Source organism: Bubalus bubalis, chromosome 11, assembly GCF_019923935.1.
Source record: "Bubalus bubalis isolate 160015118507 breed Murrah chromosome 11, NDDB_SH_1, whole genome shotgun sequence".
NCBI lineage: Eukaryota > Metazoa > Chordata > Mammalia > Artiodactyla > Bovidae > Bubalus > Bubalus bubalis.
The window spans coordinates 59355829-59383014 of NC_059167.1; the positions used below are offsets into that span (position 1 = coordinate 59355829).

The following is a 27186-nucleotide window of genomic DNA, read 5'->3' on the forward strand; positions in this document are numbered from 1 at the left end:
TGACACTAGAACTACCCTGCCCCTACGCCCCATCACCATCACCTCATGCACTTCATTAGAAGAAACAGGAAGAACCCACCATCCTGGAAGCTGTGGTAGACGCTATTTGGTGTCACACACTTGAGACTCTGCATTGACACAGTGATCCATTTACTGAACTGTGGGCACTCAGAATTAAGCAACCCAATCCTGCCTCAACTGAACCAAAGATTCTGCTGCTCTTGAGGAATCTCAGCCAGGTGCGGACAGCCTGGTGAGAGGACAGCTTTTAGGGAACAGGGACTGAAGTGGGGATATAGGGACACTTTCACATCACACGGTAAGAAGCCTCTGGGCCGTTTGTACTGAAAGCGTGAAATGAAGGGGGCATAGATTTTAACTAGTATACTGAGCTTTACGTAAGTCCCTAGTTTAAGTCACACTGCAACACTAGGAAATCGATATTGTCAGTCCCCTTTTAGACAGCAGGAACTGGGACAGAAAAAAGACAAAGAGTTGACTCCTGCCAGGGCTCACGGCCTGCACCATCGGGTCCCCGGAAGCTGGAGTGCAGGGACCAGCTTCCGCGGGTTCCTGAGCTGGGGAGAAAGTCCCCGCTGCGGTACAGAAACCGAGGTCTGGGTGAGGCGCCAGCAGCGGAAGGAGAAGGGCCGTCTCCTCTGTGGTGCAGCACTCGCCGAGGGGAGGTCGGCTCGGAGACCATAGCTGAAAGCCAAACGCAAACGCCGGCGATAGGCATCAACCCCTCTATCAGCCCCCTGGCTGCGAGGAGGGGTTTCTCAACGCTCAGTTCTCGGGAGACTGAGCCGGAGGTCGGAAGGAAGCGGGGCGAGGGATGAGTCATCCCGCCTAATTCCTCCTTCCCGGTCCCTTCGCCTCCGCATGCCGGCCGCCTCCCGAGATCATGCAGCCGGGAATGAAGACTCCCCTCATCCTCAGAATCCTCCACCAAACCCCCTGTGACCTGCAGAGGAGAGGAGAAGGATGGGGCATATAGCCAATGAGAGCTTCGCTCTCTCGCTCTCCGTCCAATCGGCCGCTGTTTACAGGCTGGGGCGAGACTAGGGGGCGAGGAGGGGGCGGTCCCAGGCTGGCTCTGGGCTCCGAGGTTCGGTGGCTCATAGAGAGAGCGCCTCGCAGGGAGTCGGCGCCTAAGCGACGCGGGAAGGCGCCACTGCCAAAACCACCGCCGGCACTGCTGGCCAAGGTGCTGGACACGACAGGCCAGCCGGCCACCTCGTCAGCTCAGGCGCCCGTTGCAGCCGCAGCTGCTTCGCTCCCAGCCGGGTCCCCATGGAAGAGATGGAAGAAGAGTTAAAATGCCCAGTGTGCGGCTCGTTCTATCGCGAGCCGATCATCTTACCCTGCTCTCACAATATATGTCAGGCGTGCGCCCGCAACATCCTGGTACAGACCCCGGAGTCAGAGTCCCCCCAGAGCCGACGGGCCTCGGGCTCCGGGGTCTCTGATTATGACTATCTGGATCTGGACAAGATGAGCCTGTACAGCGAGGCGGACAGCGGCTATGGCTCCTACGGGGGGTTCGCCAGCGCCCCTACTACACCGTGCCAGAAGTCCCCCAACGGCGTCCGTGTGTTCCCCCCGGCTATGCCGCCACCGGCCACCCACCTGTCACCGGCCTTGGCCTCTGTGCCCCGCAACTCCTGTATCACCTGCCCCCAGTGCCACCGCAGCCTCATCTTGGATGACCGGGGGCTCCGCGGCTTCCCCAAGAACCGCGTCCTGGAAGGGGTAATTGACCGCTACCAGCAGAGCAAAGCGGCTGCCCTTAAATGCCAGCTCTGCGAGAAGGCACCCAAGGAAGCCACCGTCATGTGTGAACAGTGCGATGTCTTCTACTGTGACCCGTGCCGCCTGCGCTGCCACCCGCCCCGGGGTCCTCTGGCCAAGCATCGCCTGGTACCCCCGGCGCAGGGCCGCGTGAGCCGGCGGCTAAGCCCACGAAAGGTCTCCACTTGCACAGACCACGAGCTGGAGAACCACAGCATGTACTGCGTGCAGTGCAAGATGCCCGTGTGCTACCAGTGCTTGGAGGAGGGCAAACACTCCAGCCACGAAGTCAAGGCTCTAGGGGCCATGTGGAAACTGCACAAGGTAAGTCCTAAGAAAACCCACCCCTAACTCCCCGCGCCTCCGATCCTCCAGTTTTGCAGCAGATGACACCCCCCCACCCCACCCCCCGCCTCTTTTGCGCACAGTGCATCCCAACGGGGGCGCAATGCAGGTGCCTCCGATATCTGCTTCCCCCGTCTGGTGCATTGCAGGAAGCGCAGGGGGACCTTAAACGGCTCACAGGGGAGTTGAACCTCTTCAGAGAGTTGTTTCGGGGATGCGTAGAGCGGGTCTCCCCGGGCACGCTGCCTGCGAGCCAGGCGCAGAGCGCCCCCTCCCCGCCGCATACGTGCAACTCTGGGCCATCACCAGCGAGTGGGAAAGCAATGCGTTACTGGGCCGACCCATGGCTATTCTCAGGGCCGCCAGGGACGTTCCAGGGCAGAGCCGGTGTGGGGCTCCGGCCGTGATCCCCGGGGAGGAGGTGGGGGCGGTTGGGTGGCGCGGACCACTGGGTGCCGGGCTGCTGAATAGGCTGGCGCCTGGAGTCGCGGCGGGGGCGGGGAACACGCCGGGAGCGGAATACTGATTAGTAGGCGCTGGCCCAAACCCAACGTCCGCGCTGAAAGGATGCGGATCCGGGTGCTTTGCGCTCAGGAGGTGTATGAGTGGGAAGTAGGGTGGAAGAAGTAAGAGAAAAATAAAATAAAATCCTGTAGTCGCTATGGCAACACGGCCAGAGGCTGAGGCCCTGACCCTCGCGGAGAGGACATGGGCTGGAGGAGCAGGACTGGAGGTTTCTGCGCGGTCGCGGCCTGAAAACTAGGCAGGTGCATCTTCCAGTTTCTCAGAGTAACCCCTCCTATTGACCACCTACGCACCCGTTTGTCCAGAATGCAACCGTTTTCCTTTATCAGTAGTTGTCTGTGCAAACTTTGAAACACCTGTTACCAAATTTATCTTTCGGATGTCTTTTGGTGGTACCGCTGCCAAAGCTAGCCTCAAGAACAGGGTCTTTAACCACTTGTTAGGTCATGCCACTCCCCTGTTCAAAGTCCTTTTGTTGCCCCCACGTTTCTTAGTCCTTAGGAAGGTCCGCCAGGACCTCACATGACCTCTTTCCTTTAGCCTCACCGACCTTATTTCCTCCCACTCCCTCTGCTTGAGCCAGCTGTCCCTCTTGCTGTTCCTCCACAAACACCAGGCCCCCCTGACCCCAGGGCCTATGCATCTGATATTCCTTCAGCTCCAGACCAAATACCCTGTATCTTAATAGTTCATTCTCTGGCCTCCTTCAGATCATTACTCAGATCTCGCCGTTGCAGTGAGCCTTTCTGATTCCTTTAGTTCCCTCTCTGCTTTATTTTTCCCAGTAGTACTTACCACTAACTGGCATGCTATATATTTTAATTAACATGTTACTTTTGTGTTTATCTATTGCTCCCCCAACACACACACACAAATAAGCTTCAGGAGGAAAGAGATCTTTATAATATTGCCCACACTGATTAGGAGGAAGGGAACCACTCTTGAGATGTACATGAATCTGACTTTTACTTTTTTAAAAAATCCACTTAGTCAGGAGTGCAAAGGTCAAGGCAGGGGTCCAGGACTGTTATAGGGAGGTTTTCTTTACACCATTGAGTTGCAAGCTCAAGAATGAGGCAGGGCAGTAGAGATGTCTTCAGGCATCAGCTGTGGGCCCCCCAGCTCAGGGTTTCTTGGCACTCCCTGGAGACCAGAAAAGCTAGCCTTTGACAAAGGCCCTCGGGTTAAGGGGAGAAATATTGATAATTTATTTAAAGCAAGAAAAAATAAAGCATCACCATTTTCAGCAGTCAGGGAGCTCAACTCAGTACTGATTGAACGTGATCCACATTTACAGTTATTTGTGTTCTCGCATATAGCCTACTGAACTGTATTAGTACTGATGGAGACAATTCAGCACAAATTTGAGCTCCGCCGCACCCCAGGCACATGCCACTTTTTAAACATTCCAATTTAAGTTGTTTAAATAATGTTTAATTTTGAAAGTTTTAAAAACTTTAATTCATGGCCAATATTTTCTTCCTATTATGATTTCACTCCTAAACTGCTAACTATAGCCTATGTTGAATTGCCCTACAAATTAGCATATCATTGGGGCTAAGAAATTAATCACCCTGTCTGGGAAAAAGGACTTACAGGCATACACTAATTAGGATGGTCAAACTACAGCATTATTTTTCTGTGAAGAAGAACCTATACTTTATCCATTAAGACCAAAGGCAGCCTTTAAATCTCCATCAAGCCCCATGTAGATTTGAAATGTTAAATCAAAACCAGAATTGAAAAAGACACATGTACCCCAATGTTCGTCACAGCACTGTTTATAATAGCCAGGACATGGAAGCAACCTAGATGTCCATCAGCAGACGAATGGATAAGAAAGTGGTGGTACCTATACATAATGGAATATTACTCAGCCATTAAAAAGAATATATTTGAATCAGTTCTAATGAGGTGGATGAAACTGGAGCCTATTATACAGAATGAAGTAAGCCAGAAAGAAAAACACCAATACAGTATACTAACGCATATATATGGAATTTAGAAAGATGGTAACAACAACCCTGTATGTGAGGCAGCAAAAGAGACACAGATGTATAGAACAGTCTTTTGGACTCTCTGGGAGAGGGAAGGGGGGATGATTTGGGAGAAAGGCATTAAAACATGTATAATATCATATAAGAAACGAATCGCCAGTCCAGGTTCGATGCAGGATACAGGAAGCTTAGGGCTGGTGCACTGGGATGACCCAGAGGGATGGTATGGGGAGGGAGGTGGGAGGGGGGTTCAGGATGGGGAACACGTGTACACCCGAGGCGGATGCATGTTGATGTATGGCAAAACCAATACAATATTGTAAAGTAAAAAAAAATTAAAATAATAAAAATTAAAAAAAAGAAAAGAAAAAAAAAAGAAAAACACCAATACAGTATACTAATGCATATATATGGAATTTAGAAAGATAGTAACAATAACCCTATATGAAAGACAGGAAAAGAGACACAGATGTGTAGAACAGTCTTTTGGACTCCGTGGCAGAGGGTGAGGGTGGGATGATTTGGGAGAGTGGCATTGAAACATGTATATTATCATATGTGAAATGGATTGCCAGTCCAAGTTCGATACATGAGACAGGGTGCTCAGGGCTGGTGCACTGGGATGACCCAGAGGGATGGGATGGGGAGGGAGGTGGGAGGGGTGTTCAGGATGGGGAACACATGTACACCTGTGGCAGATTCATGTCAACGTATGGCAAAAACCACTACAATATTGTAAAGTAATTAGCCTCCAATTAAAATAAATAAATTTATATTTAAAAAAATGTTAAATCATTTGTTTTATCAGTAATGGAGGCTGTGAGTAGACACTGTGGTGTAGACAGAGTTGAAATTTGGATTTTGCTATAAAAGAATAATGTGAAGCCCTTAAGACATGACATAAGTAGACTAGGAAGGGAATATTGGTTCATTTAAAAATTTTTTCTTCTCTGATCTTTTGTATATTTCTTCAAAATAGTAAATACAGTTTTTGGTCTGTCAATATCACAATGATTAAACTGCCAAGAAATATAAGGCAGGAGGATGACAGATTCTAACATTCATTTATCAACTGTTAGATGAACAACAAACATTTATTCCCTCACCATGTCTGCTTAGTAAGATAGTTAATGTGTTAACGTTCGATTTTCTCATATAGTCTATCTTCCATCATCACAAAAAACTCATGAGCCAGAATTCCTAAGTCCTTCAGAATATAGGAGAGCAAAGAACTATCCTAAGTAGTTCTCCCAAATTTGGACAGTTAGTTATCAACACAGGTTATCACTAGATCTGAAAGTTTTCATTAATATTTAGTCATTTCCAGATAGTACCATAGGATGAGTTGGATAATGGTCTACAGCAGGGGTCTTCAAGCTACTAGTCACAGGCTGAAGCCTGATTTTGTACTGTCTGTGGGCTAAAAAAGGTTTTAGCATTTTTAGAGGATTGTAAAAAACAAATGAACAAAAGAATTACATGGGACAGAGACACCATGTGTGATCAACAAAGCCTAAAATATTTACTCGTTGACCTTTTATAGGAAATGTTTGCCAATTCCTAGTCTAGAGTTGAAAATCAGAGAAGGCAATGGCACCCCACTCCAGTATTCTTGCCTGGAAAATTCCATGGATGGAGGGTCCTGGCAGGCTGCAGTCCATGGGGTCACTAAGAGTCGGACACGACTGAGCGACTTCACTTTCACTTTTCACTTTCATGCATTGGAGAAGGAAATGGCAACCCACTCCAGTGTTCTTGCCTGGAGAATCCCAGGGACGGGGGAGCCTGGTGGGCTGCTGTCTATGGGGTCACACAGAGTCGGACACGACTGAAGCGACTTAGCAGTAGCAGCAGTGATAAAACAGTGTGAATAAGTGTTTCCCTCAGGAAACAAGACAAAATGGGTGAAGTTTATCTTTTAAGTGCTTTTAAAAACAACTGGTTGAAACTCATTAGTTGTCAATTGACTAAATTGATTTACTTTTCAGATATCTATGGTCTTCAAAATCCATGAAAAATAATAATACAGTAAGTGTCCTTGTAGGAAAAATATCTGGTGACATTTTTTATTTAGTGTCAGTACTTTCTCTATTCCTTATCTAACTTAGGTTGGTATAAAGAAATGCTGTGCACACAAAACAAGATTTTGTAGGTACTTTACTATAGGCAACTGGAACCGTTATTATTACTTTGTAATTTTAGCAATTCATATTTCTAAATCTAACATTATTCTTGAATTCCTGATGTATTTTATCAATCACTGAATCAGTAATATATTTGTAAATTCTTTTGTGTTTTTACTGTTGAGCAAGAATTTTCTTTTCCTTTCTACCCTAATCACTGTTCATTCTCAATTTTGTCTCAAATGTTATTTCTTTCTTAGCTTCTTTTTCTTAAATAAAGATTTGTAATTTAAGCATTTTAAAATAAACCATCAGTTATTATGCATTCATCTTCAAGGCATTCTGGGAAAGAAATACCTGCTTTGTAGTGTGGTAGCATCTCATCAAATATTTGCATGATAAATGTGTTATTTAATGTAACTAAAATGGTGTTCAGTTAGATATATACATCAGCAATAAACATAGTATAACCTAGATGTTCCTATGGTAAATGCAACAGGTAACATACGTTCATGTTCTTAAATTTTTAAAAGTTTACTTCATGTATAATGAGAACATTCTGTGAGCAACATAAACATTCTTACAAGTATTAAGGAGAATGTTACAAAGGAATAAATTGTTTCTCATTGTACTGAGGCAAGAACAGAAAGAGCTAGATGAAGTTCTGGCTTCCAGACCTGATTTTTCCACTTACCTGCTGGTAACTTTAGGCAAATCTATAACCTCTCTGTGCTTCCTACCCACAGGATGTAAAGCAACTAAAAGTATATTTATGACAGTATTTTGAAAAAAATAATTATAATGTTTGTAACTTAGTAATTTTAGTTTGCCAAAATAGAAAGTTTTTGCATAAAACAGAAGTTATTGTCTCATTAGTCAACTGTTGTTGTGTATGTGTGTTAGTCACCAAGTTGTGTCCCATTCTTTGCAACGCCATGGACTGTAGCCCGCCAGGCTCCTCTGTCCATGAAATTCTCCAGGCAAGAATACTGGAGTCGGTAGCCATTCCCTTCTCCAAGGGATCTTCCCTGACCCAGGGACTGAAGCCAGGTCTCCCTCATTGCAGGAATATTCCTTACCATCTGACCCACCAGGGAAGCTCTGAGCTATTACTGCATAGAAATCCTATCCTCCAATTTGGGATACTTTGCTTGCTCCTTAAAGAGCACAGGGTGCAGTATAAAGACTATTCTTAAAGATGATCTCAAAGAGTGAGCCAGATCCTAATGGGTCCTGAGAGAATAGTCAGTTGAATTAAACCCAAGGAGCAGAACATTAGACAAAGATTTATTTGTGTATAAACAAAGGTATTTTGTTTTTCAGTTACAAAGCTAAAATGATAAGTGATATGACTCATTTTTTTCAGATGCACAGCTTCAAGTTCAACTTCTTGAACTTAGGCTGAAAAAATATGTTTGGAACATGCCAGCCTTATGGCAGAGAGAAGGGAGCAAAGCAGATCCACTCAATGGCACTTAAAAGTTTCCATTCAGGCATGGCATGTCACTTCTGCTTACATTCCATTGGCTAAAACAAGCCATGTGGCCAAGATCAACATCCGTGCTGTAGGAAATACACTCTTTCAATAGAGAGGCGCCAGAGCAGGGCCTTGTAGAAGACGGCAGAAAATATTTTGATCAAATAATACAACGTGGCACATGCCTAATTCTCTCATGCTCGCTTCTGTCTCTGAATGGGCTTCCTTGGCCTGCACAAGGCCCAACATGACTCCTCCAGCTCCAATGCAGCATCACTTTCAGTTCAGGTGTCCACTCTCATCAAACCAGTGTCTCTGTGTCTCTTAGGCCACATTTTCAAGTTTAGAGAAAGAATGTGATTGACTCAGCTTGAGTGAAGGGTTTACTGATGACTGCCTACCTCTTTGGTGAGGTGGATGCAGAAGACATGAATGAGACAAGTAAGGCACTCACCTTGGGTGAAAAACATAAGGGTGTGCCAGAAACTCAGTAATCAGGATAAAAATATTATAAGGTGATATCTTTGTTTCTTTTAAAAAAAAAAAAAAAGGCAATTATTTACTTGGCTGTACCAGGTCTTAGTTGTGGAATGGGGGATCTTTAGTTGCAGCCTGCGAACTCTTCTCTGCGACATGTGTGATCTGGTTCCCTGACCAGGGATTGAATCTGGGCCCCCTGCATTGGGAGCACAGAGCCTTAGCCACTGGACCACCAGGAAAGTCCTGTAAGGCAGTATCTTAAAAAACAAAGATGAATGCAAAAAAATTCACAATGAGCAGAATATCAACATTTTAAAATGTTGATCAATGACAGTGCCGTGCTGAGCCATATTGGAGCCTAAGTCAAAAGGGAAAATCAGTAGTATTGATCCTGTCTTTAAGATTTTGATCTTTTGTTCATCATAGATTTTTTTTGGCATTCATTTTTATTTTTTAAAAATATCACATTAAAATATTATTTATGTTGATTACTGAGGTTTTGGCACCCCTTTCAATTCCACACCTGAGGAAAGTGCCTCACTCCCCTCACCCTAGTCCTGGCCCCGAGGGGTCATGAATGGAAGGAGGATGGTAAAAGGTGCCAAAATATGATTTTGCATTCACTTCAGGTGTCTCTTTTAAAGTATGTGGTTGGGTTGAGAGTGTAAGGAACTGTATGCTGCTGCTGCTAAGTCACTTCAGTCGTGTCCGACTCTGTGTGACCCCAGAGATGGCAGCCCACCAGGCTCTGCCGTCCCTAGGATTCTCCAGGCAAGAACACTGGAGTGGGTTGCCATTTCCTTCTCCAATGCATGAAAGTGAAAAGTGAAAGTGAAGTCGCTCAGTCATGTCCGACCCTCAGCGACCGCATGGACTGCAGCCTACCAGGCTCCTCCATCCGTGGGATTTTCCAGGCAAGAGTACTGGAGTGGGGTGCCATTGCCTTCTCTGAAGGAACTGTATAGTTTCATTTAATAATTCCATCTGTTTAGAAAGAGCTTATGGTAACCATGGAATTTAGTGTTTTGTGATTTTTATATTTTGGTCTCATAACAGTAGTGTTCTTCTTAGTTAAGTGCTTCTCCTCACCATCAATTCTTGCCTCAGCCTAGTCCTTGTGACTCTGTGAGGCTGCCAATCCAGGGCTCTGCCTTACCTGGCCACGTGGGAGAGTGTGTCACATGGGCCTGGCAAGCCGTCACACCCTACCCCTCTGGCCAATTGATAATTCAAAGAATGAGCATATGACATGAGCCCATCCAGTGAGAATCCTCTTCTGAGGTTTATAGATACCATATATAGATAATAGAATCAGGGACAGAAAAGCCTTGCTTTCCTCTGACTTGCTGCAGCTAGAAGAAAAGACAGGGGCTGTCCGTATCCCTGCCTCTTCCTCTTCCTCCTATTTTAGTAGAAGAAAGTAAGGCAATCCACAGAGATACAGCAGGAAGAAACAGAGAATTCGGAAAAAACTGTTTGAACCCCTGGCCTTCATAACCAAGGCCAGCTACCCACTCCTGCCTTTCCAGTTTTGTCAATCAACAAACTTCCCCTTCTTTCTGCTTTAGCTCATTTGTATTGGTTTTCTGCCATTTGCAACTGAGATTTATCACATATAAACAATTGTATCTGAGGTTACTGAATAATATTCCATTGTATGCTCTCCCTGGATCTTTTGCATCTTAACTACAGAACTAATTGCTTGAGATGCTTTAAACGCAGAGCAACAGAGTTGATGATGACATATATGTGTATGTGTGTGTATACACACACACACACACACACACACGCATATATATCTCATTTGCTTTATTCATTCATCTATTGATGGACATTTAGGTTGTAGAAGTTCTTTTTGCTTCAACACAAGTTTGGGAAACACCATTCTAGGCAGTGACTAGCCAAAAGTCAGTAAGGAGGTCGGTTTTCTTCATTTCTTATGTGTGCAGAGTAGACTACTCTAGAACTCCAGCCTGTGGATAAATGTCCCTACTCAGCCTATCCTTAAATCTTATGTTAAACCTTTTGATAAAATATTAAAAGTTACATTTATCTTATTTTTAAAATATTAAAGTCGAAGACAAAGAGGTAAAGCAATTAATATAAATTTTGTAGTATTTATGTCCATATATTTACTATAAGTTGCTTCTCTTTCTATTATAAATAACTGAAAGATGATTTTGAACATCAGTAATACCAATGTAATATAATTGAAAACTACTGCTTTGATTTACTTCTGACTACTGCTAGGTTTTATATACATGATGCCAAATGACTGGCTTGATTGAGTTTTTCATTAAATTGTGATAAATAGAAACAGATTGTTTTGAGTCCTTTTACAAAGCCAGAAAAAAAAAAAAAAAAGGACAATATTAAAAGGTCAAAACTAATGCTGCTTTTGTGACACCAGAGCAGAACAACGTGTCAAAAGAGTAATACATTGCCTGTTACATCCTAGGCTTTCTAATATTACCACACTGACCTTCAGGATCAATTTCTAACCTTGGAAGAGAAGTTGGTATAAAATGGCTACCATCAGTGAACCCAGATTATCAGAGACCCTCTAGGTTTTGTCAACAGCATGTCTAATTCATCCCAAAAGACATCTCAAAGCAAAAAAACCATTGTACTGAGGTGTTCTCACAGCAGTTTTATCCTAACCTGAAACTGGGTCCCTGTCTTAAAGTAAGAATTATCTCAGAGTAAGGTTACCCAGAAAACCCAAGCAGAATTCACAGAATATACTTGACATCACCAGCGAAGTTGTCATTTCATTTCACTTCTGTTTGACTCTGACTTTGCCATTTTTTGAACTTTTCTGGTTTATGTTGCAGATCCAGCCATGGTCCTGTCTGCCTACCTAAGTTACCTCTTCCTTCTTGACCTTCCTGGCCTTCCAGCTTCCTCACCAGCCCTCTCCCTGTCCACCAAGCCTCCCTCCACCATTTTCTTAGACTAGATCATCACCTCACCCCCACTAAGCTTGGCAGGCCCAGCTCCTGGGAGCCTGCCTCCACAGCCTTGCCCCATTTTCTACGCTCAGAAGATGTTTTTAGAAGGTTTGTTTGATGGAAAAAAAGAATCAGAAGATTAATGATTAGCAAATATATTGGCTTCCCTGGTGGCTCACATGGGAAAGAATCTGCCTGCAATGCAGGAGACCTGGGTTCGATCCCCTGGCTAGGAAGATCCCCCTGGAGAAGGGAATGGCTACCCATTCCAGTATTCTTGCCTGGAGAATTCCGTGGACAGAGGAGCCCAGTGGGTACAGTCCACGGGATTGCAAAGAGTCAGACACGAATGAGTGACTAACACACACACAATATATATCCCAATATTTTAAGTTTCTCCTATGAGCCTGACAGTAAGAATTAAATTTGAAAACCTGTATTTCACACCTTTTATTAAAAACATACTGAGCACCTACTGCATGCCAGCTACGGTTCTAAGCCCTTTCCAGCCACTTTTTCAGTTAATCTTCAGGATTCACATATCTTCCTGCACAAAAAGGTTATAAAGTCATTCCGATTTTAAGAGGCAAAGCCAGAGTTTGAATCCAGGCTCCTGTGTGGAACTGCTATTCTGTCCTACCTTCTGGTAATCACAGGAAACATGATCTGCAAAGCACAATTTGCAGTCTTATAAATTCAAGGACATAACAAATAACTGAGATCTTTTAGTTCTCATGTATGAAAATCAGTGAGAAATTAAAAGTAATTTGTCTCCTAAGTTTTCCTATGACAAAATAAATTTAATGAGGAAAATACAGGGTGGAGGGAAGGGAGAGACATGTATGTTGAGTATTCCTTAGACCAGATCCTCAGAAGTGTTCTGGGTACCTCTGTCTTCTTGTCAGAACCAAGCAAGCAACAGGTAGGCAGTAAGGTTCTATCAGCTCGGCCAGGGATTCACAGTCTTCTTCTAATAAAATAATCATCTTAAAATTTATAGGCAAAAGTGATATAAAACAAGAAGCAGATTTCTTTGGCATGTTAAGTATATTTCTATAAATCTAAAAGATTTATAAGTCTATCCTGTTGGAAACATAAAAATGCATTCAAACCTGTAAGCAGTAACTCCATGTTGACTTTCAATTTAAACTCACTCTTTTTGTACCTTTTGTTGAGATGGTTTAAAAAAATAAATGTATTCACCACCTCACACCAGTTGGAATGGCCATCATCAAAAAGTCTACAAACCATAAATGCCGGAGAGGGTGCGGAGAAAAGGGAACACTCTTACATTGCTGGTGGGAATGTAAACTGATACAGCCACTATGGAAGATGGTATGGAAATTCCTTAAAAAGCTAGGAATAAAAGCACCATATGACCCAGCAATCCAACTCCTAGGCATATACCCTGAGGAAACCAAAAGTGAAAAAGACACATGTACTTCAGTATTTACTGCAGCACTATTTACAATAGCTAGAACATGGAAGCACCCTGGATGTCCATTGACATATAAGCTGTGGTACATATTATAATGGAATACCACACAGCCATAAAAAGGAACACATTTGAGTCAGTTCTAATGAGGTGGATGAATCTAGAGCCTATTATAAGGGTAAAGTAAGTCAGAAAGAGAAATATAAACATCGTATACTGATACATATATATGGAATATAGAAAGATGGTACTGATGAATTTATTTGCAGGGCAGCAGTGGAGAAACAGACGTAGAGAACAGATCTATGAACATGGGGGGAGGAGAGGAGGGAGAAAGGGAGATGTATGGAGAGAGTAACATGGAAATTTACAATATCATATGTAAAGTAGATGGCCAATGTGAATTCGCTGTGTGACTCAGGGAACACAAACAGGGGCTCTGTGACAATCTAGAAGGGTGGGATGGGAAGGGAGATGGGAGGGAGGCTCGGGAGGGAGGGGACACAGGTGTATCTATGGCTGATTCTTGTTGATGTATGATGGAAAACCACAAAACTCTGTAAAGCAATTATCCTTCAATTAAAAAAATTTTTTAAGAAAGTATATTCCTATTCAGGAAAAGACCTGACCTGCCTTTTACCACAAATATTAAAAGGAATATATGACCTGGGAAAGCCCATTGTTTAAGAATGGTTTAAAGAGGGAGGAGGGAGGAGGGTTCAGGATGGGGAACACATGTATACCTGTGGCGGATTCATTTTGATATTTGGCAAAACTAATACAGTTATGTAAAGTTTAAAAATAAAATAAAATTAAAATTAAAATTAAAAAAAATAAAAAATAAAAAAATAAAGTCCAGCCAAATAAAATTGTTTTTCAAAAGCCTTGCATAGAACCAGCACTGCACATTTTATACTAATAGCTGTGATCAAAGAAGAAACTGTTCCTTGGAGAATTAGCTTTGGAAGCAGAATGCTGAACATTGTGCTTTGGTGTGGGAATACACGTTCTGTCGTTAGCCCATACATGTGGATGGTTAATCCTCATCTACCACTGATTTATTCATTGAAGCTGACTTTCCAGCCAGATAGCATCTATTCAGCTTTATTGAGCTTTTTCTTCATCCTCTCTTTTTTCTTACTTTGCTTGCAGCTTGCATTTTAAGAAGCAACTGTTTGACACCAAATACTTATCACTCTCTGCCACACTCCAGGAAGAGCTGTGAGAGGGCCATGCCGCTCTGACCTGTGCTGTTCATCAGTCTTAGACATTATCTAGTCTCTGAACAAAACCAGTTTCAGAGAGAAGTAAATGTGAATATGGGGGATTAAACAGTTTTTCTACCCCAGGAAGGTCTTCATAACAGGCTTTTTGACTTGGTAGGGAGCAAATGCTCAGAAGGTCAAATATACACAGATTCAGTTATAATTATAACTCACTCAAAGCTGAAGGGAAATGACTTTATAACATAATATACTATTTTTGATGCAAACAATCAACAGCTGACTTTACTATAAAGGTGTGTAGTCCATTGCATTATGCTACTGATATTTATGCCATCACCCAGATGCACCAGTTCATGAACTTGATAAAATGGTATTACTTATGCTATGCCACCCCCTCCACATCCATGAAATGTTATCCAAGCGCATTATTCACAAAAACTCAAATGTAGAATTGGATTTCCATTCAATCTAATAAATCTTACATGGCACAGATAAATCCATAGTGCTTTTAACAAGCAGTTGTTATTGATTTTATTGACTATCAATCATCTGGCCAAGACAGCAAGCAAATATGATAAACAGCTTTTAGCACACAGTCAATGCAGTATGAAGAAGCTGCATGTTTACATTCAACTCCTGTTATCTGGCCACCTTGTGCCATTATGGAAGCAAATCTGCCATTGATGGAACTAAAACACTATTCAGAATTTAATAAAATTTTCTCTACATTATAATTTAAGGAACAAAAAATATAGAATATATATACTTGTATGAATACTAAATTTCCAAGCTAACTTTAACAAACATGATAAGCAAGTGTACAGAGCATAACTACCATCCCCTTACCGTTCAAACATGGTACCTCTCCACCTGAACAAAGAATGGTTGCTCTGGTCACTGCATATAGAAAGTTTGTAGAAAGGTTTGACTTGATATAAGGTCTTGTTATGTAGGTAAAAACATGCTAATAAATATTGGTATTAGTTGGCAAATCACATAAATATTTTATAGTAAGTTTAAAAATTATCAAGCCAAAGATAAAATTAATGCTTCCTGCATGGAGAGTATCCTTGATTCTTGTTTTCCAAAGAGGTTGCATCATCTTACGTTCCTACCAGCAATGGATGAGGGTTCCAGTTTCTCTATATCCTCAACACGTGTTAATATCTGGCTTTTTGACTAGAGCCATCCAAGCTGATGTTGAAAGGGTATCTCATTGTGGTTTTGTCTTGCAATTCCCTAATGACTAGTGATGTTGAACATCTCTCCATGTGTTTATTGGCTAGCTTCATATCACTTTTAGAGATTTTGCCCATTTTTAAATTGGATAACTTCTCTTTTATTGTTGAGTTGTAAGAGTTCTTTATATTCTGATATTTATCCACTGTTTGAATGAGAAGAATAGAAGCGTGAGACTCTCATTCTTCAGAGACACAGGAAATAAAAAGCCAACACGGAGATGAGAGGAAGAAAAAACTGGTCAAGACTGACCTTCCAAAACTCCTACTGCTCCCTCACCCAGTAAGCTCTATCAGCCAAGTCTGAAGCAGAGCTCAGATAAGCTCTACCAGGATTGGCTCATGACAAATAGGAAACGTGGAAAAATCCAAAAGCAGGAGGAGGAAACATTTTCACTATCAGAGTCCCTGAATATGGTGGCTGTGCCTCCTCTTTCCTCACGTTCCACTCTTCCTGGCTTTGGTACTAGAGTTCACTGGTACTAGAGTTTTGGTACTAGAGTTAAATATTGCTAAGTTTCAGTGGTGCTGTGGTTCTGTTACTTGCAGGTTACCATTGTGGTATTCAAAAAAGACACTTAGGCTGTCAAAGTGGTGGGCCCTTCCCCTGTATTTGAGAATTATAAATTGGTAGAATTGGGATACCGGGTATTAGAGATTATTTGCCTAACCCCCTCGAAAGTCAGAAAAATAAATCCCTGAACACTTCAGTAAATTACCAGAATCACACAGTTGTTACCAAAAAAATCTTTGATTTCTTAGAACTATATTAATTATTCTGAACATCCAAGGACCTATTTTCAGTTACTTCTATGTGTACTGTGTATGGAAATACCATTTTTCTCTTTTAGGGCTTCCCTGATGGCTCAGACAGTAAAGAATCTGCCTGAAATGCAGGAGACCCAGGTTCAATCCCTGGGTCTGCCCACTCCAGTATTCTTACCTGGGAAATCCCATGGACAGAGAAGCCTGGTGGGCTACAGTCCATGGGGTCACAAAGAGTCAGACACGACTGTGCAACTAACACCTCTTTTTTAGAGGCTCTCTCATGCCCTCAGACAAGTATAATCACAGTTTTTTCCACATTCCATGACTATAACTGTCAAAGTTTACCTGAACCTTGTTGTTCTCTCTTTAAATTGAATTGAAGTCTCTCAGTTGTGTCCAACTCTTTGTGACCCCTTGGACTATATAGCCTGCCAGATTCTTCCATCCATGGGATTTTCCAGGCAAGAATACTGGAGTGGCTTACCATTTCCTTCTCCAGGGATCTTCTCAACTCAGGGATCGAACCCGGGTCACCCACACTTCAGGCAGAGACTCTATCACCTGAGCCACATGGGAATCTTCGTTCTCTCTTTAAAGGGAAATTATATGTCTGTTGTTGTTGTTGTTCAGTCACTTAGTCGTGTCCTACTCTTTGTGATCCCATGGTCACAAAGCAGCACACCAGGCTTCTCTGTCCTTCACTATCTCCATGAGTTTGCTAAAACTCATATCCATTGAGTTAGTGATGCCATCCAACCATCTCATCCTCTGTTGCCTCCTTCTCCTCTTGCCCTCAATCTTTCCACCATCAGGGTCTTTTCCAGTGAGTCAGCTCTTTGCATCAGGTGGCCAAAGTATTAGAGCTTCAGCTTCAGCATCAGTCTTTCTATACTATTGAATAATGTTCCTCCATTATAAATAAGGTAGTCCTTTTTTATTCTTTTTATTTTTTTATTGAAGGATAATTGCTTTACAGAATTTTGTTGTTTTCTGTCAAACTTCAACATGAATCAGCCATAGGTATACATATATCCCCTCCCTTTTGAACCTCCCTCCCATCTCCCACCCCATCCCACCCCTCTAGATTGATACAAAGCCCCTGTTTGAGTTTCCTGAGCCATACAGCAAATTCCCGTTGGCTATCTATTTTACATATGGTAATGTAAGTTTCCATGTTACGCTTTCCATACATCTCACCCTCTCGGAGAAGGCAATGGCACCCCACTCCAGTACTCTTGCCTGGAAAATCCCATGGACGGAGGAGCCTGGTGGGCTGCAGTCCATGGGGTCGCTACAAGTCGGACACGACTGAGTGACTTCACTTTCACTTTTCACTTTCATGCATTGGAAGAGGAAATGGCAACCCATTCCAGAATTCTTGCCTGGAGAATCCCAGGAACGGGGGAGCCTGATGGGCTGCCATCTATGGGGTCACACAGAGTTGGACACGACTGAAGCGACTTAGCAGCAGCAGCAGCACCCTCTCCTCCCCTCTCCCCATGTCCATAAACCTATTCTCTATGTCTGTTTCTCCATTGCTGCCCTGCAAATAAATTCTTCATGACCATTTTTCTAGATTCCATATATAGGTATTAGAATACTATATTTATCTTTCTCTTTCTGACTCACTTCACTCTGTATAATAAGTTCTCAGTTCATCCACCTCATCAGAACTGACTCAAATGCGTTCCTTTTTATGGCTGGGTAATATTCCACTGTGTATATGTACCACAACTTCTTTATCCATTCGTCTGTCAATGGACATCTAGGTTGCTTCCATGTTCTAGCTATTGTAATTAATGCTGCAATGAACAATGGGATACATGTGTCTTTTTCACTTTTGGTTTCCTCGGGGTATATGCCTAGGAGTCAGATTGCTGGTTCATATGGTGGTTTTATTCCTAGTTTTTAAAGAAATCTCCATACTGTCTTCCACAGTAGTTGTATCAATTACATTCTCACCAACAGTGCAAGAGCGTTCCTTTTTCTCCACACCCTCTCCAGCATTTATTTGTAGGGTTTTTGATGAGGGCCATTCTGACCAGTGTGAGGTGGTATCTCATTGTAGTTTTGATTTGCATTTCTCTAATAATGAGCGATGTTGAGCATCTTTTCATGTGTTTGTTAGCCATCTGTATGTCTTCTTTGGAGAAATGTCTGTTTAGGTCTTTTCCCTACTTTTTGATTGGGTTGTTTGTTTTTTCTGGCATTGAGTTGTATGAGCTGCTTGTATATTTTGGAAACTAATCCTTTATCAGTTGTTTCATTTGCTATTATTTTCTCCCATTCTGAGGGTTGTCTTTTCACTTTGTTTATAGTTTCTTTGCTGCGCAAAAGCTTTTAAGTTTAATCAGGTCCCACTTGTTTACTTTTGTTTTTATTTCCATTACTCTAGGAGGTGGGTCACAGAATATCTTGCTTTGATTTATATCATTGAGTGTTCTACCTATGTTATCCTCTAAGACTTTCATAGGTTCCGGTCTTACATTTAGGTCTTTAATCCATTTTGAGTTTATCTTTGTGTATGGTATTAGGAAGTGTTCTAATTTCATTCTTTTACATGTAGCTGTCCAGTTCTACCATTTATTGAAGAGGCTGTCTTTGCCCCATAGTATATTCTTGCCTCCTTTTCAAAAGTAAGGTACCCATAGGTGCATGGGTTTATTTCTGGGCTTTCTATCTTGTTCCACTGGTCTGTATTTCTATTTTTTTTGCCAGTACCATACTGTCTTGATTACTGTAGCTTTGTAGTATAATCTGAAGTCAGGAAGATTGATTCCTCCAAGTCCATTCTTCTTTCTCAAGACTGCTTTGGCTATTCGGGGTCTTTTGTGTTTTCATATGAATTATGAAATTTTTTGTTCTAGTTCTGTGAAAAATGCCATTGGTAATTTGATAGGGATTATATTGAATCTGTAGATTGCATTTGGTAATGTAGTCATTTTCACAATATTGATTCTCTTCCTACCCAGGAACATGGAATATCTCTCCATCTATTTATGTTGTCTTTGATTTCTTTCATCAGTGTCTTATAATTTTCTGTGTACAGTTCTTTTGTCTCCTTAGGTAAGTTTATTCCTAGATATTTAATTTTTTTTGTTGTTGCAATGGCGAATGGGATGGATTCCTTAATTTCTCTTTCTGATCTTTTATTGTTAGTATATAGAAATGCAAGTGATTTCTGTGTATTGATTTTGTATCCTGTAACTTTGCTAAATTCACTGATTAGTTCTGGTAATTTTCTAATACTGTCTTTTGGGTTTTCTACGTACAGTATCATGTCATCTGCAAACAGTAAGAGCTTTACTTCTTCTTTTCCAATTTGGATTCCTTTTGTTTCTTTTTCTTCTCTGATTGCTGTAGTTAGGACTTCCAGAACTGTGTTGAATAATAGTGGTGAAAGTGGACACCCTTGTCGTGTTCCTGATCTTAGGGGGAATACTTTCAGTTTTTCACCATTGAAAATGTTTGCTGTAGGCTTATCATATATGACCTTTACTATGTTGAGATAGGTTCCTTCTATGCCCATTTTTTGGAGAGTTTTAATCATAAATGGGTGCTGAATTTTGTCAAAGGCTTTTTCTGCATCTATTGAGATGATCATATGGTTTTTATCTTTCAATTTGTTAATATGGTATATCACATTGATTGATTTACGTGTATTGAAGAATCCTTGCATTCGTGGGATAAACCTAACTTGATCATGGTGTATGAGCTTTTTGATGTGTTGCTGAATTCTGTTTACTAAAATTTTGTTGAGGATTCTTGCATCTATGTTCATCAGTGAGATTGGCCAGTAGTTTTCTTTTTGTGTGTTGTTTTTGTCTGGTTTTGGTATCAGGGTGATGGTGGCCTCGTAGAATGAGTTTGAAAGTGTTCCTTCCTCTGCAATTTTTTGAAAGAGTTTTAGAAGGATAGGCATTAGGTCTTCTGTAAATGTTTGATAAAATTCTCCTGTGAAGCCAATCGGTCCTGTTTTGGGGGAGATTTGGGGGATTTTGTTTTGGGGGAGATTTTTGATCACAGCTTCAATTTCAGTGCTTGTGACTGGGTTGTTCATAATTTCTTTTTCTTGCTGGTTCAGTCTCAGAAGATTGAACTTTTTAAACAATCTGTCCATTTCTTCCAGGTTATCCATTTTATTGCCATATTGTTCACAATAGTCTCTTATAATCCTTTGTATTTCTGCATTGTCTGTTGTAACCTCTCATTTTTCATTTCTAATTTTGTGGATTTGATTCTTCTCTCTTTTTTTCTTGATGAGTCTGGGCTAAAGGTTTGTCATTTTGTTCATCTTCTCAAAGAACCAGATTTTAGTTTTATTAATCTTTACTATTGTTGCTTTCATTTCTTTTTTATTTATTTCTGCTTGGATCTTTATGATTTCTTTCCTTCTACTAATTTTGGGGATTTTTTTGTTCTTCTTTTTCCAGTTGTTTTAGGTGTAAAGTTAGGTTGGTTATTCGATGTTTTTCTTGTTTCTTGAGATGGGATTGTATTGCTGTAAACTTCCCTCTTAGAACTGCTTTTGCTGCATCCCACTGGTTTTGAGTTGTCGTGTTTCATTGTTGTTTGTTTCTAGAAATTTTTTGATTTCCCTTTTGATTTCTTCAATAACCTGTTGGTTATTTAGAAACATGTTATTTAATCTCCATGTGTTTGTGTTTCTTACAGTTTTTCTTCTTGTAATTAATATCTAGTCTCATAGCCTTGTGGTCAGAGAAGATGCTTGATACAGTTTCAATTTTCTTAAATTTACTGAGGTTTGATTTGTGACCCAAGATGTGGTCTATCCTGGAGAATGTTCCATGTGCTTGGGAAGAAAGTGTATTATTCTGTATTTGGATGGAATTTCCTGAAGATATCAATGAGATCCATCTCATCTAATGTACCATCTAAGACTTGTGTTTCCTTATTAATTTTCTGTTTTGATGATCTGTCCATTGGTATGAGTGAGGTGTTAAAGTCTCCTACTATTATTGTGTTACTGTCAGTTTCTCCTTTTATGTCTGTTAGTGTCTGTCTTATGTATTGAGGTGCTCCTATGTTGGGTGCATACATATTTACAATTGTTATGTCTCCCTCTTGGATTGATCCCTCGATCATTATGTAGTATCCTTCCTTATCTCTTGTAATCTTTATTTTAAGGTATATTTTGTCTGATATGAGGATTGCTACTCCAGCTTTCTTTTGCTTCCCATTTGCATGGAATATATTTTTCCATCCTCTCACTTTCAGTCTATATGTGTCTTTAGGTCAGAAGTGGGTTTCTTATGGATGGCATATATGTGGGTCTTGGTTTTATATCCATTCAGCCAACCTATGTCTTTTGGTTGGAGCATTTAATCCATTTACATTTAAAGTAATTGTTGATATATATGTTCCTATTGCCATTTTCTTAATTGTTTGGGGTTGATTTTGTAGATCTTTTTTCTTCTCTTGTATTTCTTGACTATATAAGTCCCTTTAACATTTGTTGTAAAGCTGGTTTGGTGCTATTGAATTCTCTTAACTTTTGCTTGCCTGGAAAGCTTTTTATTTCTCCATCGATTTTGAATGAGATCCTTGCTGGGTATAGTAATCTTGGTTGTAGATTTTTCCCTTTCAGTAATTTAAATATACCCTGCTATTTCCTTCTGGCCTGCAGAGTTTATGCTGAAAGATCAGCTGTTAAGTGTATGGGGTTTCCTGTGTATGTTACTTGTTGCTTCTCCCTTGCTGCTTTTAATGTTCTTTCTTTGTGTTTAGTCTTTGTTAGTTTGATTAGCATGTGTCTTGGTGTGTTTCTTCTTGAGTTTATACTGTATGGGACTCCTTGTGCCTCTTGGACTTGATTGACTATTTCCTTTTCCATGTTGGGGAAATTTTCAACTATAATCTCTTCAAAAATTTTCTCATATGCTTTCTTTTTCTCTTCTTCTGAGACCCCTATAATTCAAATGTTGATGCATCTGATATTGTCCCAGAGGTCTCTGAGACTGTCCTCAGTTCTTTTTGTTCTTTTTACTTTATCTGCTCTTCAAAAGTTATTTCCACCATTTTATCTTCCAGCTCACTGATTCGTTCTTCTGCTTCAGATATTCTGCTATTGATTCCTTCTGCTGCTGCTGCTGCTGCTGCATCGCTTTAGTCAAGTCCGACTCTGTGCGACCCCATAGATGGCAGCCCACCAGGCTTCCCATCCCTGGGATTCTCCAGGCAAGAACACAGGAGCGGCTTGCCATTTCCTTCTCCAATGCATGAAAGTGAAAAGTGAAAGTGAAGTCGCTCAGTCATGCCCGACTCTAGCGACTCCGTGGATTGCAGCCTACAGGCTCCTCTGTCCATGGGATTTTCTAGGCAGAAGTACTGGAATGGGGTGCCATTGCCTTCTCCTGATTCCTTCTAGAGTATTTTTGATTTCAGTAATTGTTTTGCTTGTCTCTGTATGTTTATTCTTTTATTCTTCTAGGTCTTTGTTAATTGATTCTTGCATTTTCTCCATTTTGTCTTCAAAGTTTTTGATCATCTTTACTATCATTATTATGAATTCTTTTTTTTTTTTTTTCAGAAAGTGATGATTTTAATTAGAAATTTAAATGTGCCAGGTGGCAGAGATCCTTTGGGTAGAGATAACTACTTTTATTTAAGAGAACTTTGTTTAGAAAGAATAGAATATTTTAAGGCCAATTGAATTACTTTGATAAAACAAGTAATTACACTTACAATAAATATTCAAAGTCTCTCTAGTGAGAAAAATCAGCAACATTTCAAGTAAGAAAGGTAAATATGAAAATGATAATAAGGCTTAATTCTTATCTTAAATTTAAAATTAATCATGTACACAGGCTTTTAATGTGTAAATTATTAATTTTATACATGGTAGTAAATATTTTTGTTCATTAAAGAAACTTCTATATATTTATTATTCTATTAAATAAAATTTACAATCAAATAATTATAATAAATAATGGTACTAAGTCACTTTGAAATGCCAAAAAATGTAATAGCTAAAGTCTAGGTATATTCTTTTTCAGGTAGTTTGCCTATTTCCTCTTCATTTATTTGGACTTATGTTCCTTCATTTGTGTAGTATTTTTCTGACTTTTCATTATTTTTTTTTAATTTATTGTGTTTGAGGTCTCTTTTCCCAGGCTTCAAGGTTGAATTCTTTCTTCCTTTTGGTTTCTGCCCTCCTAAGGTTGGTCCAGTGGTTTGTGTAAGCTTCGTATAGGGTGAGATTTGTGCTGAGTTTTTGTTTGTTTGTTTGTTTTTCCTCTGATGGGCAAGGCTGAGTGAGGTGGTAATCCTGACTGCTGATGATTGGGTTTGTATTTTTGTTTTGTTTGTTGTTTAGATGAATCTTCCCTGGTAGCTCAGACAGTAAAGCATCTGCCTACAATGCGGGAGACCCAGGTCCAATCCCTGGGTCAGGAAGATCCCCTGGAGAAGGAAATGACAACCCACTCCAGTACTCTTGCCTGGGAAAATCCCATGGACCAAGGAACCTAGTAGGCTACAGTCCATGGGGTCACAAAGAGTTGGACATGACTGAGCGACTTCAGTTCACTTCACTTTAGATGAGGAGTCCTGCACAGGATGCTACTGGTGGTTGGGTGATGTCTTGGTCGGCCGACCTGGTTGGCCAGGTCTTGTATTCAAATGATTTCCTTTGTGTGAGTTTTCACTATTTGATACTCCCATGGGGTCACAAAGAGTCAGACACAACTGAGCAACTTCACGACGACGAGGATTAGTTCTCTTAAAGTCACTCAGTGCTCCCGCTCCAAAGGCTCAGGGCTTGATCTCTGGTCAGGAACGAAGATTCCACAAGTGGTTTGTTATGGTATTGAGATTAAAACAAATATCCAAAAACCAGAAACCAAAGATGAACCCAAGACAAATGGCAGTTACAAAGTCAGGCAAATAGTAATTAAAATAATGGAATATACATATATACATCCATAAGGAAAATCAAAACAGTCCAACAAAAATAAAGTACAATAGATTGACCTGGTGAACAAAGGAAACCAAAAACTATATCTACCAGAACAGAACTAACTAAAGCACAAACTGGAAAACAAAACTAAAGCAAGGTGCCAATTAAGGAATAAAGCAATGAAAATGAAACTAACAAAATATTGAGAGGAAAGGAAAGAAATAAAAGAAAGATAGAATAGATATGCAGAGTTAAATAGAGGTAAATGAATAGGATTTATATACATTAAAGATTAACTGGAGGGGAAAAGAACAGTAGGAAAGGCAAACAAGGAATAAGTGTAGAAAAAATATAATAGGCTAAAAAAATTAAAATTATGAAAAATAGGAAAGAAAACAAAAGAAGAAAGAAAAAAGGAAAAAAAGAAAAGGAAAACTCCACAGAACTGCAAAAGCCCAACATAGAGGCAGAGGTTTATAATAACAATAAAAAGTGTGACTGAATATACACATATACATATACATCCTTAAGCAAAATCAAAACAGTCAGTCCAACAAAAATAAAGTACAACAAAATGACCTGGCAAACAAAGGAAACCAAAAATTATATCTACCAGAACAAAACTAACTAAAGCACAAACTAGAAAACAAAACTAAAGCAAGGTGCCAGTTGAGGAATAAAGCAATGAAAGTAAAACTAACAAATATGTTGAGAGGAAAGGAAAGAAAGAAAGAATAGATATGCAAAGTTAAATAGAGGTAGATAAAGAAGATTTATATACATTAAAGATTAACTGCAAGGGGAAAAGAACAGTAGGAAAAACAAACAAGGGAATAAATGTAGAAAAAATAATAATAATAAATTAAAATTTAAAAAAAATAGAAAAAAAAAGGAAAACTCCACAGAACTGCAAAAGTCCAATGTAGAGGCAGAGGTTTATAACAACTATAAAGAATGTGACTAAGGGAAAAAAAAAAAAGCTCAAAGGCTTAATTAGATTTCATAGTGCCAATAAAATTGACAACTACAACAGAGGGGGAAAAAAAGAAAAAGAAAAATTCCAAAAGAAACTGCAGACAAGTCAGAATATAAGAATAATAAATGTTTTTCTTGAGTCACTGCTGTCAGTGTCCTTTCCATCGCTGGGAGTCACAGTCCACCTCACCTCCAGGATGTCCTCCAACCCTGTGCTGATCTCTGCACCTGCTCTGGGGACAGCTCAGATTCTAATCTGGTCCTACTCCTGTGTGTTCTTGCCTCCAGTGTTCAGAGCTATCAGAGCTAGTGTGTTTTCTCTTGTAGGAGCTCTCAATGACCTCTTAGATATTCTATAGACACAGAGTCTTCCTAGTTGATCACGTGGATTTAATCTGCAGCTTGTACAGCTGGAGATGTACTCCACGTCCACTTACTTCTCCGCCATCGTGTGCTCCCTCCACCAGGTAGTCCTTTTTTTTTTTTTTTTTTTTTTTTTTTTAACTTTGCCCTTCAGTACACAGTGCCTTTGCTCAAAGGATGGATCTAATGGTAGGAATTCAGCATAAAGGCTGGAAAAGGAAGAATCTGTAGAAACAGGCTTTCCTTTGTCCCTAGAAGGGAGAACTGCTGCATTGCAGCATAGCTGTTCCCTGATTGGTTCCTCCTCTGGCCAAAAGCACAAAAGAAGTTTATAAGATGCAGCAAAAGATTCTCCTGTTGCTCCTCTCCCACTTCTGGTGCACTGCTTGCCATCTTGTTGGCACCTTACTGACCACCAGCCGTCTCTACTCCTCTGCTCCCCTCCTGCTGTGCTCTCCTGTGAATCTGCTGGTTTCCTGCCTACCTGTCTGCAGGCCCAGCTTTGGTTGCAATGACTATGCCTTCCTTCCTGGTTATCTCCATGCCTTGCTCTGACCAGTGTGTGTCAAGTCTGCTCATCCAGCACCTTGACCAGTAACTTCAGGGAGTCTCTCTACCAACCCATCTGGCTTGTGCACCCTCTGCCTCCAGCCTGACTCTGACTTTCCCAGTCCTGGCTTGCATCCCAGTAAAGGTCCCAGTGCTGACAGCGCCTCAGCTCATACCTCATGGATAGCAGCTTCAGGGCTGGCAGTGATCCCAGCAATAGATTACTGTAATGTACTTGGCCAATCACCTGTAATGTTAAAATAAGACTACGACATATACATCTGGGCTGTATAAAAATGAACTCACATAACACTTTTCTTTTGAAACATGCCATAAAATGATTTAACTAAGTATAAACACAGAATTCATTGACTTACAGCCACCAATGAAATGAAATATGGCAGATATTTAGTAGAACCTGGAAGCTCTGCTTACATTGAAGGCAGGAATTAAAGCATAATTTATAAATTTCATCTGCAAAACTGGGAAGGAATGAATTAGTAGGTAGAAGATTATTACCCAATTTGGAGGCTAGCCAAAGACAGGTCAGTTCCTCTCCTCTGAGTGGAGACAAATAGTTCAATTATATTATAGTTTCACTCCCTTAGGTCTTCTATTTACTTTTATGAAAACAAAGTCATCAACTTACCATTTACATCATTTAATTTGAGTGTTATGATGGTTTGGGGTTATGGTTGATTATTAAGTTTTTTAAAGCTGTATGTACAAGAGGTTATTATTCTGAAATATAGCCATCAAAAATTAACCCAGTAATTTTAGAGAAATCCAATCTGAAGCAATTGGTATAAAATTTGCATAAATATTAGATTTGAAAATTAATTTCATTTCATATTTGTTCATATCACATGATTTTTCTTCAGGGATTAAACCATATTTATCAGTGGTCTGCTACATCCCCTATGTTCCTACTGTTCTTTAGTCTTCCCAGCCATGTTAAGGAATTTAAATGGTCTGTTTTCATAGTGCCATCGTCACTTAATTTCCTCAAGGCCCAGTGTGGGCTG

The 27186-nt window shown here is 40.7% G+C and overlaps 1 protein-coding gene across 10 annotated transcripts in view; it reads left to right on the plus strand.

Annotated features, from left to right (window-relative positions):
* The first annotated feature begins 1106 nt into the window (after positions 1 to 1106).
* Positions 1107 to 27186, plus strand: part of TRIM9 (tripartite motif containing 9) — a 116479-nt gene continuing 90399 nt past the window's right edge. For 4 of the 10 annotated variants that reach the window (XM_025295778.3, XM_025295776.3, XM_044925125.2 and 1 more), the window contains exon 1: positions 1107 to 2115. In XM_025295778.3, the coding sequence (XP_025151563.1) occupies positions 1294 to 2115 (822 nt within the window). In that variant the 5' untranslated portion in view covers positions 1107 to 1293. The remainder of the gene's footprint in view (positions 2116 to 27186) is intronic. The other 6 variants (XM_025295775.3, XM_025295777.3, XM_044925124.2 and 3 more) reach the window with 3 other exon arrangements.